Genomic DNA, 13,778 nt, shown 5'->3' on the forward strand with positions numbered 1-13,778 from the left:
TTGGTGGTTTATTCGCCTACTTCACGATCCGTTCTCCATCTGCATTCCACCGAAGATGGTACGCATCACCTTTCGCTTCATTCCGCTCCACAAGCATGGTCCATGTCTTATAGTCGTAGAGGACTACCGGTCAGAAAAGTGTCCTGTAGATGGCAAACTTGGTGCGGCGGCGAATTCTACTCGATCAGCTTCAGCTTCAGATTTATCAGCTGGTATCGTTGTCGGCAGTTACCAAAGAGCCGATTTCATCACCACCAACTTGGAGGTTGGATGTCTACATTGTCTTCTCAATGACCCCTTCCTTTCATGTACTTCGGCTTTGGCCACGGCATTTCTGCATAGCCTGCTGAACCGCAAATATCTGATGCGTGGTTCCAGTTGGTTTCGAGGTACGATGCTGACCTAATAAGCCAGTCGTCGTAGGTTCGAGACTCGGCTCGGGAGAGACTGTTAGTGACAGTAGGAGCGTAACGCTAGCCCCCCAATTGTGCTGTACATTAAACAGCTGCGAAGTCTGTGTATGATAAACAGAAGGTCTGGTTTCGAATCGGAATGTAGCACAAAGGAAGGCTTTGCTTCGGTGGCGCAGGCACCCATGAATCCAAGTTGAGCTAGTTGGTTGTAAGCCTGTGCCCCAATTCGAAACAACATGATTGATGAAACTAGTGAACGTTTTGGGAGTGGTGCTCCATACCTGGTATGGAGTTGAGAGGCAACTTCCGAAGAAGTTGAACCTCGATGAAGAAAGTGATCCGCAAAAGCAGAGAAAATGCGCAGAGCTCTCCGGTTCAGCGTTGCAGAAGCATCAATTGTTGGTTGGGGCTTTGCCGATTTTCATTAAATGATGGAGAGACAGTGTCCGGTAAGGAGTCCCGTGATGATGAGTGAGATCCTGATCAGAAGAGCATAACTAAATATTACAAAATTCTATCAACGTGAGATACAAATAACATATTTTGATACAATTTTGTATTTTTCCATATAATTTTGATAACAAAATTGAATCTGAATGAGTTATAATAACAAAAGTGAAATGAAGTAGTTCTGAAACAAGTCTAAATAATTTTTTGTTTTTGTCAAAACCTGCTGTTTCTAACAATGCAATGTTTGTTATTATATTGTTCTATATACTATCTTTTTTTTTTGTTAGAAAGCTGATATATTAGTAACAAATTTTGATATGTGTTTTATACTAGTAGAATCATTTCTGCTACAATTTCTGTTATTTCAACACTTACCGGGATTTGATTCTGTGCCGAACACGCATCAGTATCGGATGTGTTTGGTGATCGCTCCGATAGAATATAAAACAAAAGACGCGCGAGCAAGTGTTGGCATTGTTTGCCTGGTCGAGTGAAGGTTCAAGGTCGCCCGCCTTTGTGCAACTGTTTCGCATCGTGGCTGTTTGCTTGTGCGTAAGCCGATTTGGCTGCTAAGTGATTTGTGCTACAGCAGTGGACGAGAATCTCAACACAAAGGAGGAAAAAGAAGAAGCCAACAGTTGACAGCGAGTTGTGTCGCTGTGCTGAGTGATCACACACCCGGCTCGCTGCTGGTGGCTGTTTGGAGCTGCTGTATTGGTGCTGCTGGCTGTAACGGCTGCAGCTTCGACCGTTCGGACAACCAACGCTGCTGAAAGGAGAAGTAAAGAGGTGCGTGTTCTGTCGGCACTAGTGCGCTAGATTTAGCGAGATGGATGTAGATCCCTCGCCTCCCGTGCCACTATCCCCGAACCCCTCCGACCCTGTCCCTCCTGCCAACCCTTCCTCTGTTAATTCTCCAGTCCCCCCTCGCCCCAGGCTTTACCCGGACGGATCTCAGGGCAGCTTTACTGTTTTCTTTCGGCCAAAAGCAGGACCGAAATCGAAACCGTTAAACATCCTGCAGATTTCGAAAGACCTGACGGAGGGGTACAAGGCCGTGACCGAAATCTCCGAGGTCAGACCAAACAAGCTCCGTGTCGTGGTCAGCGACCTGGAACAGGCCAACGCTATTGCTCGCTCCGAGCTTTTCACACGCGAGTATCACGTTTATATACCCGCACGAGACGTGGAGATCGACGGTGTCATAACCGATTCGAGTCTGTCGGTCGAGTGTATCTTGGCAAGCGGTTTTGGCTGCTTCAAAAATGCTTTGTGTCACGACGTAAAAGTAAAGATAATAGATTGCAAGCAATTGCGGTCTGTGTCTCTTGTCAACGGCACGAAAGTGTACACTCCGTCAGACTCGTTTCGTGTTACGTTTGCCGGATCTGCTCTCCCTAGCCACGTCTCGATCGATCGGGTTCGTCTGCCTGTGCGATTGTATGTACCCCATGCTATGAATTGCACCAATTGCAAGCAGCTAGGCCACACAGCCGCCTGCTGCTGCAATAAGGCACGATGTAGCAAGTGCTCATGCGGACGATTCTTGCAGTGTAAATGCTGAAAAATGTATTCACTGCGGGGAAAATCAGCATGAGCTCTCCACATGCCCGGTGTACATGCAGCGCAGAGATAAAATCAAGCGGTCACTTAAGGAGCGTTCAAAGCGATCTTACGCTGAGATGCTGAAGAAGACCGTGACCACTTCTACCATAACATCGAACCCCTTTGATCTGTTGTCCTCTGATGAAACCGATTCTGACGATTCACCAGCGGGAACAACTTATGCCAATCCTGGGGCGTCTAGAAAGAGGAAAAATATTTCCTCTCCTAAACTTCCCCGAAAAGGTCCTAAGATTTCCCAAAGTGAAATGAAAGTTACAAACAAACCAAACAGTGCTGCGGAAGAACCGAAGCAAACTCCTCCTGGGCTTGCAAATTTAAAGTCCCAGAAGGAGTTCCCAGCACTGCCAGGAACATCTAAAACCCCAGTTGTTCCTTTTGCACTCCCAGTTGATGAAACAAACTCTGGATTAGTGAAATTTTCTGACATTGTGGACTGGATTTTTGAAACTTTCAATGTACCCGATCCAATAAAAATTTTTCTTACAGCATTCCTCCCAACAGTTAGATCATTTTTGAAGCAGTTGACTGCCCAATGGCCCCTCCTTGCAGCGATTGTATCCTTCGATGCCTAATTCATCTGCGTATATGAAGGATTCTATCTCTGTCTTACAGTGGAATTGTAGAAGTATTTTACCAAAAATGGATTCATTTAAAGTTTTAATAAATAGAAACAAATGCGATGCATTTTCCCTTTGTGAAACTTGGCTTACTTCAAATATTGATCTCAACTTCCATAATTTTAATATTATTCGCCTTGATCGAGACATCCCATATGGAGGAGTACTTGTAGGAATTAAAAAGTGCTATTCTTTCTATCGTATTAACCTCCCCTCGATTCCAGGCATCGAAGTTGTCGCATGTCAAATGACAATACAAGGTAAAGAGCTTTGTATTGCCTCAATATATATTCCTCCCAGAGCACAGGTTGGGCAACGGTTGCTCTTTGATTTAATAGAACTTCTTCCCTCGTCACGTTTGATTTTGGGAGACTTCAACTCTCATGGTGTGGCTTGGGGTTCCCCCTACAATGATAACCGCTCCTCTTTAATCTATAACCTTTGCGATGACTTCGACATGACTATTTTGAACAACGGTGAAATGACACGTATCCCGAAACCTCCAGCGCGCCCAAGCGCTTTGGATCTATCCTTATGTTCGACGTCGCTACGGTTGGATTGCACATGGAAGGTAATCCTCGATCCTCACGGTAGCGACCATCTGCCTATTCTTATTTCAATTACTAACGGTTCAACTCGCATGCGACCAATTGACATTCCGTATGACCTCACACGGAATGTCGATTGGAAGTTATACGAGGAAATGATTTCAAAAGCGGTTGAGTCGATTCAACATCACCCACCACTTGAAGAATACAACCTCCTCGCGGGCTTAATCCTCGACGCCGCGTTGCAAGCCCAAACGAAGAAATATCCCGGCGTAACGATCAAAGAGCGGCCTCCAACTCCGTGGTGGGACAAAGAGTGCTCCGATGTCTACACGCAAAGATCCGACGCGTTTTTGGCCGTCCAGAAGGGAGGTATACCCGACGACTATATACGGTATTCGGAGCTTAATACCAAGCTTAAAAGCCTGGCTAAAGCAAAGAAACGCGGATATTGGCGTCGGTTCGTGAACGAGACGTCGAGGGAGACATCGATGAGCACTCTTTGGAACACAGCCCGAAGAATGCGGAATCGCGTAACGGTCAACGAAAGCGAGGAGTCTTCAAGTCGGTGGATATTTGATTTTGCCAGGAAAGTATGTCCGGACTCTGTTCCTGCGCAAAACTTTGTTCGCGATACGTCTCCGGGTCACGACGCGATAGAATCACCTTTTACGATGGCAGAATTTTCAGTTGCCCTCCTGTCCTGTAACAATAACGCGCCTGGGTTAGATAGAATCAAATTCAACTTGTTGAAGAATCTACCCGGCAATGCCAAGAGGCGCTTGTTGAACTTGTTCAATAAGTTCCTGGAGCAAAACATTGTACCGCAGGATTGGAGGCAAGTGAAGGTGATCGCCATCCAAAAACCAGGGAAACCAGCTTCTGATCACAACTCTTATAGGCCGATTGCAATGCTATCCTGTATCCGGAAATTGACGGAAAAAATGATACTCCGTCGTTTAGACCACTGGGTCGAATCAAATGGTCTACTATCAGATACTCAATTTGGCTTCCGCCGTGCCAAAGGGACGAATGATTGTCTTGCGTTGCTTTCAACAGATATTCAGCTGGCGTATGCTCGCAAAGAACAAATGGCGTCTGCGTTCTTGGACATTAAGGGGGCTTTTGATTCCGTTTCTATTGACATTCTTTCGGGTAAACTTCACCGACAAGGATTTTCTCCAATTTTGAACATTTTTTTTGCACAATTTGCTGTCCGAAAAGCACATGCATTTTACGCACGGCGATTTGGCAACTTTTCGCATTAGCTACATGGGTCTTCCCCAGGGCTCATGTTTAAGCCCCCTTCTTTACAACTTTTATGTTAATGACATCGACGAATGTCTGGCAAATTCATGCACGATAAGACAACTTGCAGACGACAGTGTAATCTCTGTTACAGGAGCCAAAGCTGCCGATTTGCAAGGACCATTGCAAGATACCTTGGACAATTTGTCTGCTTGGGCTCTACAGCTAGGTATCGAATTCTCTCCGGAGAAGACTGAGATAGTAGTTTTTTCTAGGAAGCATGAACCTGCTCAGCTTCAAACACAATTAATGGGTAAAACGATTTCTCGGTTTTGGTACACAAATATCTTGGTGTCTGGTTCGACTCTAAAGGCACCTGGGGTTGTCACGTTAGGTATCTGATGAAAAAATGTCAACAAAGAGTGAATTTTCTTCGTACAATAACCGGACAATGGTGGAGAGCCCACCCAGGAGACCTTATAAGGCTTTACCAAACCACGATATTGTCTGTCATTGAGTACGGGTGTTTCTGCTTCCGCTCCGCAGCAAACACACATTTGATCAAACTGGAGCGAATACAATATCGTTGTTTGCGTATCGCCTTGGGTTGCATGCAGTCGACCCATACGATGAGTTTGGAGGTCTTAGCTGGAGTACTACCATTGAAAAACCGCTTCTGGAGCCTGTCTTCTCGCATTCTTATCAAATGTGAGGTCTTGAACCGTCCTGTGATTGAAAATTTTGAAAGGTTAATCGAACTTAATTCTCAAACCCGTTTTATGACATTGTATTTCAATCACATGTCCCATAATATTAACCCTTCTTCGAATATTCCAAATCGTGTCGACTTATCAAATACTTCTGATTCTACTGTGTTTTTCGATACATCCATGATAGAAGAAACTCGTGGAATCCCGGATCATTTACGCGTGCAGCAGATCCCCAAAATTTTTTCCAATAAATATCGAAACATCAACTGCGACAATATGTTCTACACTGACGGATCACTTCTTGATGGGTCCACTGGCTTCGGTATTTTCAATAACAATTTAACCGTCTCCCATAAGCTTGATAATCCTGCTTCTGTTTACGTCGCAGAATTGGCTGCAATTCAGTACACCCTAGGGATTATCGAAAAAATGCCCACGGACCATTATTTCATCTTTACGGACAGTCTCAGTTCCATTGAGGCTCTCCGATCGATGAAAGATGTTAAGCACTCTCCGTATTTCCTGGGGAAAATACGGGAACATCTGAGTGCCTCATCCGAAAAATCGTATCAGATTACCTTAGCGTGGGTCCCTTCTCACTGCTCGATACCGGGCAATGAGAAAGCGGACTCTTTGGCTTAGGTGGGCGCAGCAAACGGTGGAATTTATGAAAGACCAATTGCCTTTAATGAATTTTTCTCATTTGTACGTCAGAATACGATCATCAGTTGGCAAAATGCTTGGACCAGAGGGGAACTGGGAAGGTGGTTACATTCCATAATCCCCAGGGTGTCGACGAACCCGTGGTTCAAGGGGTTGGATGTAGGTCGGGATTTCATTTGCGTGATGTCCCGGCTTATGTCCAATCACTATAGATTTGACGCGCATCTCCGTCGTGTTGGGCTCGGGGAGAGTGGTATCTGTGCCTGTGGTGAAGGTTATCACGACATAGAGCACGTTGTTTGGTCATGCCCTGTACACCGTGACGCCAGGTCTAAATTAATAGCTTCCCTGCAGGCCGAAGGTAGGCAGTCGGCTGTTCCTGTTCGTGATGTCTTGGCAAGCCGTGACCTATCCTACATGTCCCTTATATACGTTTTCCTGAAATCCATCCACGCCCCAGTTTAGTCCTACCCCCTTCGGCCTGCATCGAGCCTAACGACAAGAACACGTTAAGACCCCGGATCCGGAAACAGCAATCAGACCCGCACGATACTCTCAAGGCCCGAGGGAGACAACCCAATATGCCAGTCCGTAATATCTTGGCCCAGCAGCGGAACATGTGCTTACCTATGGCAATGAAAACCATCATACAGTAAACCAGTGCTTTTAATGCAAAATATTATAGCTTTAAGTTACATTTAGTTTCAGCTCGTAGTCGGCAGCGAGGATAAAAAATTTGCTTTTAGTTATTAAGATACTTTAGAAAGTGAGCTACCAGATATAATTGGCGCCGTTAAACATTAAATTGTATTTGTGCCGTGTCAAAAAAATTATAGATGAACAAAAAAAAACACCTACCGGGACCAAATAAATAACACAGCCTGCAAGGTTTTTCCCGTAACAAACAAACAACTTCTGTTACATTTTTGTTTTTTTTTTCTGATCGGGATGGTGATGAGTTGAAACAGATAACCTTTTGGTAACCGCAAGGTTGTGGTAGATAAACTGTTTAGCTTGTCTACAACCCTGCGCACGTTGCCTATGAGATGCTATATCTAGCTTTTTCCATATACTTAGTTCACCTTTAAAGGCAGATATGGAGGCACCCAGAAATGGCTCCAGTCCAATGAATTGCTGGGCAGATCCTTGTCTTCCTAGGCTATTGGCATGTTCATTTCCCTCGATTCCACTATATCTGGGTACCGAAAGTAGCATAACTTTGTTGCGGCGGAAAAGTTCCCTCAGTGTTGCAATGCACTTCCAGACTAGTCTGGAAACACCTGAGGCACACTTTAATGCCAGTATTGTGGCCTTACTGTCTGAAAGGATTCCGATTTTCGCATGTCCATAGTTGCGCTTCAGACATAACATAGCATAGATATATATTGCGTTTACCTCCGCTCAAAAAACGGCATACTCGCCATGTACGTGTGAAGAAACCGTCGTTTTGGTTTTAGAGTAGACGGCGAATTCTATCGTTCGTTATATCCACACTGTCCTGAAAGCACCCGACGAATCGTAGTACCTTTAGCAGGTCCTCCGTGTGAAATACACAAAGGTATGCTACCTCCCACGGTTTGAGAGAAGACACCGTAGTCTCCAGCCTTATGTGTCGCTTTGGGCACAATCAAGTTGTAGGAGGCCGTTTTTTAGTCGGCAGCTCCTAAACCTGGACCCAAGGTTGCATATTCAATTTTAGGGTACTTTTTCGCCGCGTGCCGACAGCTCGCTTCATAAGTACAATTTAGAAACACGATGTATGACAAACTTGTAGCCCCTAAGTAGATTTACAAGTTTGTCGAATAGTGTAATGCTCTAACTCTTCAGTGCAATATTCAGTCAATATTCGCGGTGAATATTAAAATATTTACCGCGAATATTGACTGCACATCCCGCTGAATTTGGGCTCTCACAGTTTAGGCACAAGAGTTAGAGCATTGCTTTCTTCAACAAACTTGTAGCATTACTTTAGAACTGCAAATTTGCCATACATCAAGTTAGAAAATTTCACTTGTGGAGCGAGCTATCGGCACGCGGCAATTTGAATGGAATTGACACCCCGAAAATGAATATGCAACCTTGCCTGGGCCTGATGACAGATGGTTTCTTGTCCGCAATGCAGTCCAGGATGGCGTCACGAACAGTTTTCAGCGTCGATCGATGTGATCGACGGGCTTGTTGCCTCCAGCATCTCCTTATGTGACGTATTTGATTTGATATTTGACGCGGTGCAGGAGGCTCCGCGCATGACAAGTCCCAAGGTTTTTGCAGATCGGGCCCTTAGCGCTTATGCTTGGAGACGTCGATTGTTTACGACCTGACCTAAGCGGTCAATCTGGTCGACTGATTGATGAACTAAGCTTGCGGCCTCCTCGCGTGAGTGACCTTGGCTTAGCAGTCTTTTCAGGCGCCGCTGTTGCGATTGGAAGAGTCGTTTTAAGGCAGCATGAGATGACTCAGGTTTCTCTTTGTCATTCGACTGCGTCACCAGAGCGGGAAGACAGTCCGTCGGGCTCTCCTCTTTCCCGCTAAACGAACCGAGGATTAGTGATGAAACCGAGGGTCCTCCGTCCAGCGATTCGCTGTCGAGGTTGAAGTCCTTTTCCAGTACAATCTATTTATTTCTGCCTGTTGCGTGCGACCTTGTAGGGCTGCACGCCAAGGAGCTTCTCAACTCCATTGTTCTGGTAGAGTAAGGTTGCTGGGGCCCAGATTTGAAATTAGTTGTTTGTTAAAAAAATCCAGCTTTGATCTCACGAGTTTGCCACGAAAGAAGGGGGTCCACTGCGTGTTACGATGGCCTATCGCAGAAATCTAGAATACTGTGGAAGGGCGCCAGGTATTTCAAGGCTCCTTTAGCGGCTGGGAACGTGTCAAGCCCATACATATATCGGCACGGGTCGCATAATACCTTATATTAAGGGTTTCAACCATTAGATTTTACGTAACAGTCATGGTTAAGATCCATCCTTCTTTCCAGGGGCTTTGGACCCTGTGTTTCAGTTCTCAATAATTTAATTCTATTCGTAAAGGCTAAACTTAACTAAGGAAAACTGTCACAGACGGAGTTACGGGAGCTGTTCGGTCTCTCGTTGAATTTCCAAGTGTTGTTAGCTTGGTACAGCCTTTCCATCGCTACGCGATCTCGGTCTACTTGCTGGTGCTTCTTTCTTCGGAGAACTAAGTGTTGGCTGTTCTGTGTCTGTCGGTATCATTCCACGTTCGCTTTCGTACGGTGTTGCAGCATTCTCGCCTGTGCTGCGTTCGTCTCCTCGACTAACTGCTTGCATTCGCCGTCAAACCAATCATTTCTATGATTCGGAGCCCTTGTACCTAGTAGCGCTACAGCAGTGCTACCTATGGCGGATCGGATGCTCCTCCAGCCATCTTCTAGAGTAGTTGCGCCAAGCTGCTTTTCCATGGGTAACGCTGCCTCCAGCTGCTGCGCGTATTCCTGTGTAACCTCGGCGTCCCGCAGTTGCTCAATATTTGGTCGCGGCGTACGACTTCGGCAGGTGTTATACACCATCGATAGTTTTGAAGGCATGCACACGGCTACTAGGTAGTGGTCCGAATCTATATTCGCACTGCGGTAGGTGCGAACGTTGAGGATGTCCGTCCGAACCTGCCGTCGATTAAAACGTGGTCGATTTGTTTCTCTGTCCGTTGGTCGGGTGATCTCCAGGATTTGTTGATATATTTTCGGGGGAAGATGGTATTTCGGACTACCATATCACGGCAGGCTATAAAATTCATGCACCGATGACCGTTATCATTAGACACGGCCTGCAGGCTATCTGGTACGATTACCAGTCTGTACATTGCCTCGCGCCGTACCTGAGCGTTCAAGTCCTCAATGACGACTTCCATGTCCCGTTGCGGGCAGCTATCGTACACCTGCTGGATAGTGCACGTTGATGATGCTGTAGTCGAAGAACCGGCCCTTTATCCCTAATTTGCACATACTTGCGTTGATCGGCTGCCACTTCATCACGCATTGGCGCAGCTTGCCCAGTACGATGATGCCGGTTCCCAGCTCGCTGGTGGTGCCACAATTCTGGCAGAAAGCAGCCGCCCACTGCCCGCTTTCCCATACCTTCTGTCCTGTCCTGTCCAACTGTTTCTACAGCGCGACAACTGCGAAATTGCCTGGATGTGGCTCAGCGTAGATTATCCCATCGCATCCTGGAAAGTAAAGCGATTTGCAGCTCCATGTCCCAAGGTTCCGAACGTAGTCCTTATTTCGTTACCTGCCGATTGTTCCGATTCGTATTATCTCTCAGGTTGTTTGCAATATGTTGTTTTCAAGGCGGCTCGTTGGGCTTTCACCAACCCCTTGTCACACCGGGGGACCATCGTGTCAGTTCCGTTAATAGTCCCACGCTTACCCAAGGACGTTAATTAGCCGCGCCTAGTATGGAAATCAGACGCTGTTTAGAACCATCCTGGAAAACAGAAGGTCGGCTTGGCGAAGCATTTCCTCTACCACCAAAGTATGATTAATGTGCTAATGATCACGTCGCACCTCCTCACTTAGCGATTGTCGGATGACAACATTGCCCCGGTAACACCAACCAGTTGTGTCCATGTTTCAACTGGCAGTGTAATCAACTGGCAGTGTAATCATATGACTTGTGAAGGTGTAAGATAGAAACTTGTGCGGGCCGGAGCTATGTTTGACGCCAGCGTTGCTAAACGAGCGAGAAGCATAGCATATCCACTCCTTTCTGCTTGAGAATTAGATGTGTGCTACGCTTCTCCAGTCGTTCGCACACACACCTTCGAGACACTCTTTATTATTCATGCACTTGCCAGAGCAGCAGCCAGCATACCAACCGCTCGCAAATTCTCTTCTATCTTTTTACTCACGCCGAGTACGCGAGTACTCGAATAAGAGTACTTGACTAGGAGTGCTTGAAAAAATGTGCCCGAAAACGAAAATGCTTCGTTCACCGACTCACGCATGCGGTTTGTCAATCGCTGAACTGATGCCAAGCAGTTTTGCATCGTGCACCGACAGCCGAAAGTGGGGTGATAAATCTATATAGAATCGCATGCTTGAACGTGTAGAGTATCGGAATACCTACTCGCAGTGATGCCACATTTTTATCTGTATTTCGAATCTCAGGAAATCTCCTTGGTGATATTTCAATCTGTATAAAATTCTGCATATTTACTCAACATATCCCTTAGAAGAAAAAAACGCAACATAGTTTGTTCATTGACTCATTTATGCACACGTTTACGCGTAACATATAAATATAATGAAAACTCTAACACGCTCAATAGCATTTGAGTTCATTTTCGATTTTCAACTATATCGAAAAGTTCATTTCGCGACCTCATGAAAATCAAAAAAAACTGTATAGTTCTGTACTATTTCTAGAAAATCTGTAATTTGTATATACAGATATCTGTATGAAAAATACACAAAAAATCTGTATAAGAACTGATAAATCTGTATATGTGGCATCCCTGCCTACTCGTCGAAATATTCTTTTTGCTACTCCGCTTAGTCGTGCCTTGTCACTCCGTATCGTCATAATGCGTTTTGACGGTCTTAATAATCACCTTCGCTGGTTGTGCTCGCGAGAAAGGGAGGTACTCGCGAGTGGGAAAGTACACGAGCGAGAGTGTGTGTGAGAAAACTCGCAAGCATCAACGCTCGGTAGTGTGAAATAAAAAAAGTAAAAGAGAACGAGAAACAGTACGACAGGAGTATCTCTAGTGTGAGATTTTGGTAGCGGCGAGAACGCCACTTGGAGTATCGCATGCTTTTTGCGAGCGAGTTTAACAACGCTGTTTGACGCTGCTTCCAGGTTGTCTATTCACCATTTCAGACTTAATTCTACGCAAAATCGTCACATGGGTGAGTTTGCAACAGTAGCATGCTGCAGTAATGAAAAAAGCTAATGTTGAGCCGTTTTTTAGATATTCAATCAGCTTTAGGTACTTCTTTTATGCGCATCATAGCACGTTACGGTCTTTATAAGAGTGATTTCCCAAGAAAATTCACTACAAATATCATGTATCGATATATTTTTAAGACTCAACTGGACATCTCGGGGGAATAAGTTTTGAAGAAGTGGATTTTTCCATGAAAATCGTATGGCAACTTGAACAATCAAGCACATAAATACAGTTCTACCATCGATAATTCCAGATCGATCCATAAACTTACGCAGTTGCCATAGCATCCATGAGGAAAACGAAAAATGCTTCAGAGCGGGAAAATGACACTATCCCTTTATCTCATATAGCCGTGTCCCAGTTTTTTATAGATTCACGGTAAATTGTTCAGACCAATAGTACTAATCCAGTACTCATAATTCATGAATAATTGTAGCAGTTCGCTCAACTGAATTGTAGCTTATGTTGATGTGTAACAATTGAAGCTACTTTGTTGGAAAAATCCAATATCATGCAAAACGCAAGCAAGCTGCAACAACAAAAGAGGTGTTCCAGGTCTTCCTTAAATGAATATCATTGTTTATTTTACTGATTGCGTATGGCCAAAGCTCGAAAATTTTTAGGGTTAAAACTTCAGTTTTGGAATTTCGATTATGAAATAAGGAAAACAGTGCATACGCAGGTGCCCCCTCATGCTTGTGCGTCTATAGAATAATTCTCCCTCAACTATACACTGCGCAGCCAGCGAGCCGGAAAGAAAAATTTTCAAATGTTATATCATAATGCTACCCTCGACTAGCATAAAATATACGTCGTGCTGAGTCTTGCACCTATCGTCCACCTATTTGACGTACCTGAGAGGTAACATAACAGGTTCGCGTGTAATTATATGGTGATGGTCACACGTGTAGGGGACCATTTCACTGTGCTCACATTCGAATGGGATATTTAATTTCTTATCCTTATTTTATTTCCAAAAAGGTTTTACTCTCGTTTCCTCTTTCCATTTCCTTTTCTCTAACAAACACGTGAAAACAGTACAAGGTGTACCCTGTTGCCTGTATCCTGGTATTCCGTATCCTAAAAATAAACAAGAGCGATATCCTTGATTGTGAGCTCGACAAGAATTGTTTGAAAAGAGGCACCTGGTAGGGAAGGATTTCCTGCATCTTTCACCAGCGGCACCAGAGTGTTTTGTGTTGTGTTTCAAATATCGTTCATAAGTGTAAAAAACACATAGTATGATTATTTTTCAGGCTCAGAGTTTGATTGCCAATACTTAACTATAAATGATATTGAGTGAGGATATGGATTTAATATCACCTCTTTGCTACAATTACCACTACTATATCTGTACTGTTTCTACGAGACGAGCACCTAAGCTCAGACAAGAGTAACACAAAAGTAACACAATTCGCAAGAAACAAAGAAAAAACCGATCAGCTGCCGATAGGATTTCCATACACCAACAAAAAATGAAAAGGATTTTCTACAGGCAGAGAATAAAACATTTCCGAGGCGCAGCACAAACCGGCTGCAAGGTTCAACATAACAACAAAACATCTTCAAAAGATGCGGCCATACACTATGCAG

At 44.7% G+C, this 13,778-nt stretch overlaps 1 protein-coding gene across 1 annotated transcript in view; it reads right to left on the reverse strand.

Annotated features, from left to right (window-relative positions):
* LOC129730442 (neurogenic protein big brain) overlaps positions 1–13,475 on the reverse strand; it is a 100,719-nt gene extending 87,244 nt beyond the window's left edge. The window contains exons 1-2 of the mRNA XM_055689771.1: positions 13,331–13,475; positions 13,040–13,265 (exon numbers count right to left, since the gene is read on the reverse strand). Coding sequence (XP_055545746.1) covers positions 13,040–13,104 — 65 coding nt within the window. The 5' untranslated portion in view covers positions 13,105–13,265; positions 13,331–13,475. The remainder of the gene's footprint in view (positions 1–13,039; positions 13,266–13,330) is intronic.
* Between the last annotated feature and the right edge of the window lie 303 nt (positions 13,476–13,778).

The sequence above is a fragment of the Wyeomyia smithii genome, chromosome 3, assembly GCF_029784165.1.
Source record: "Wyeomyia smithii strain HCP4-BCI-WySm-NY-G18 chromosome 3, ASM2978416v1, whole genome shotgun sequence".
NCBI classification, from domain to species: Eukaryota; Metazoa; Arthropoda; class Insecta; order Diptera; family Culicidae; genus Wyeomyia; species Wyeomyia smithii.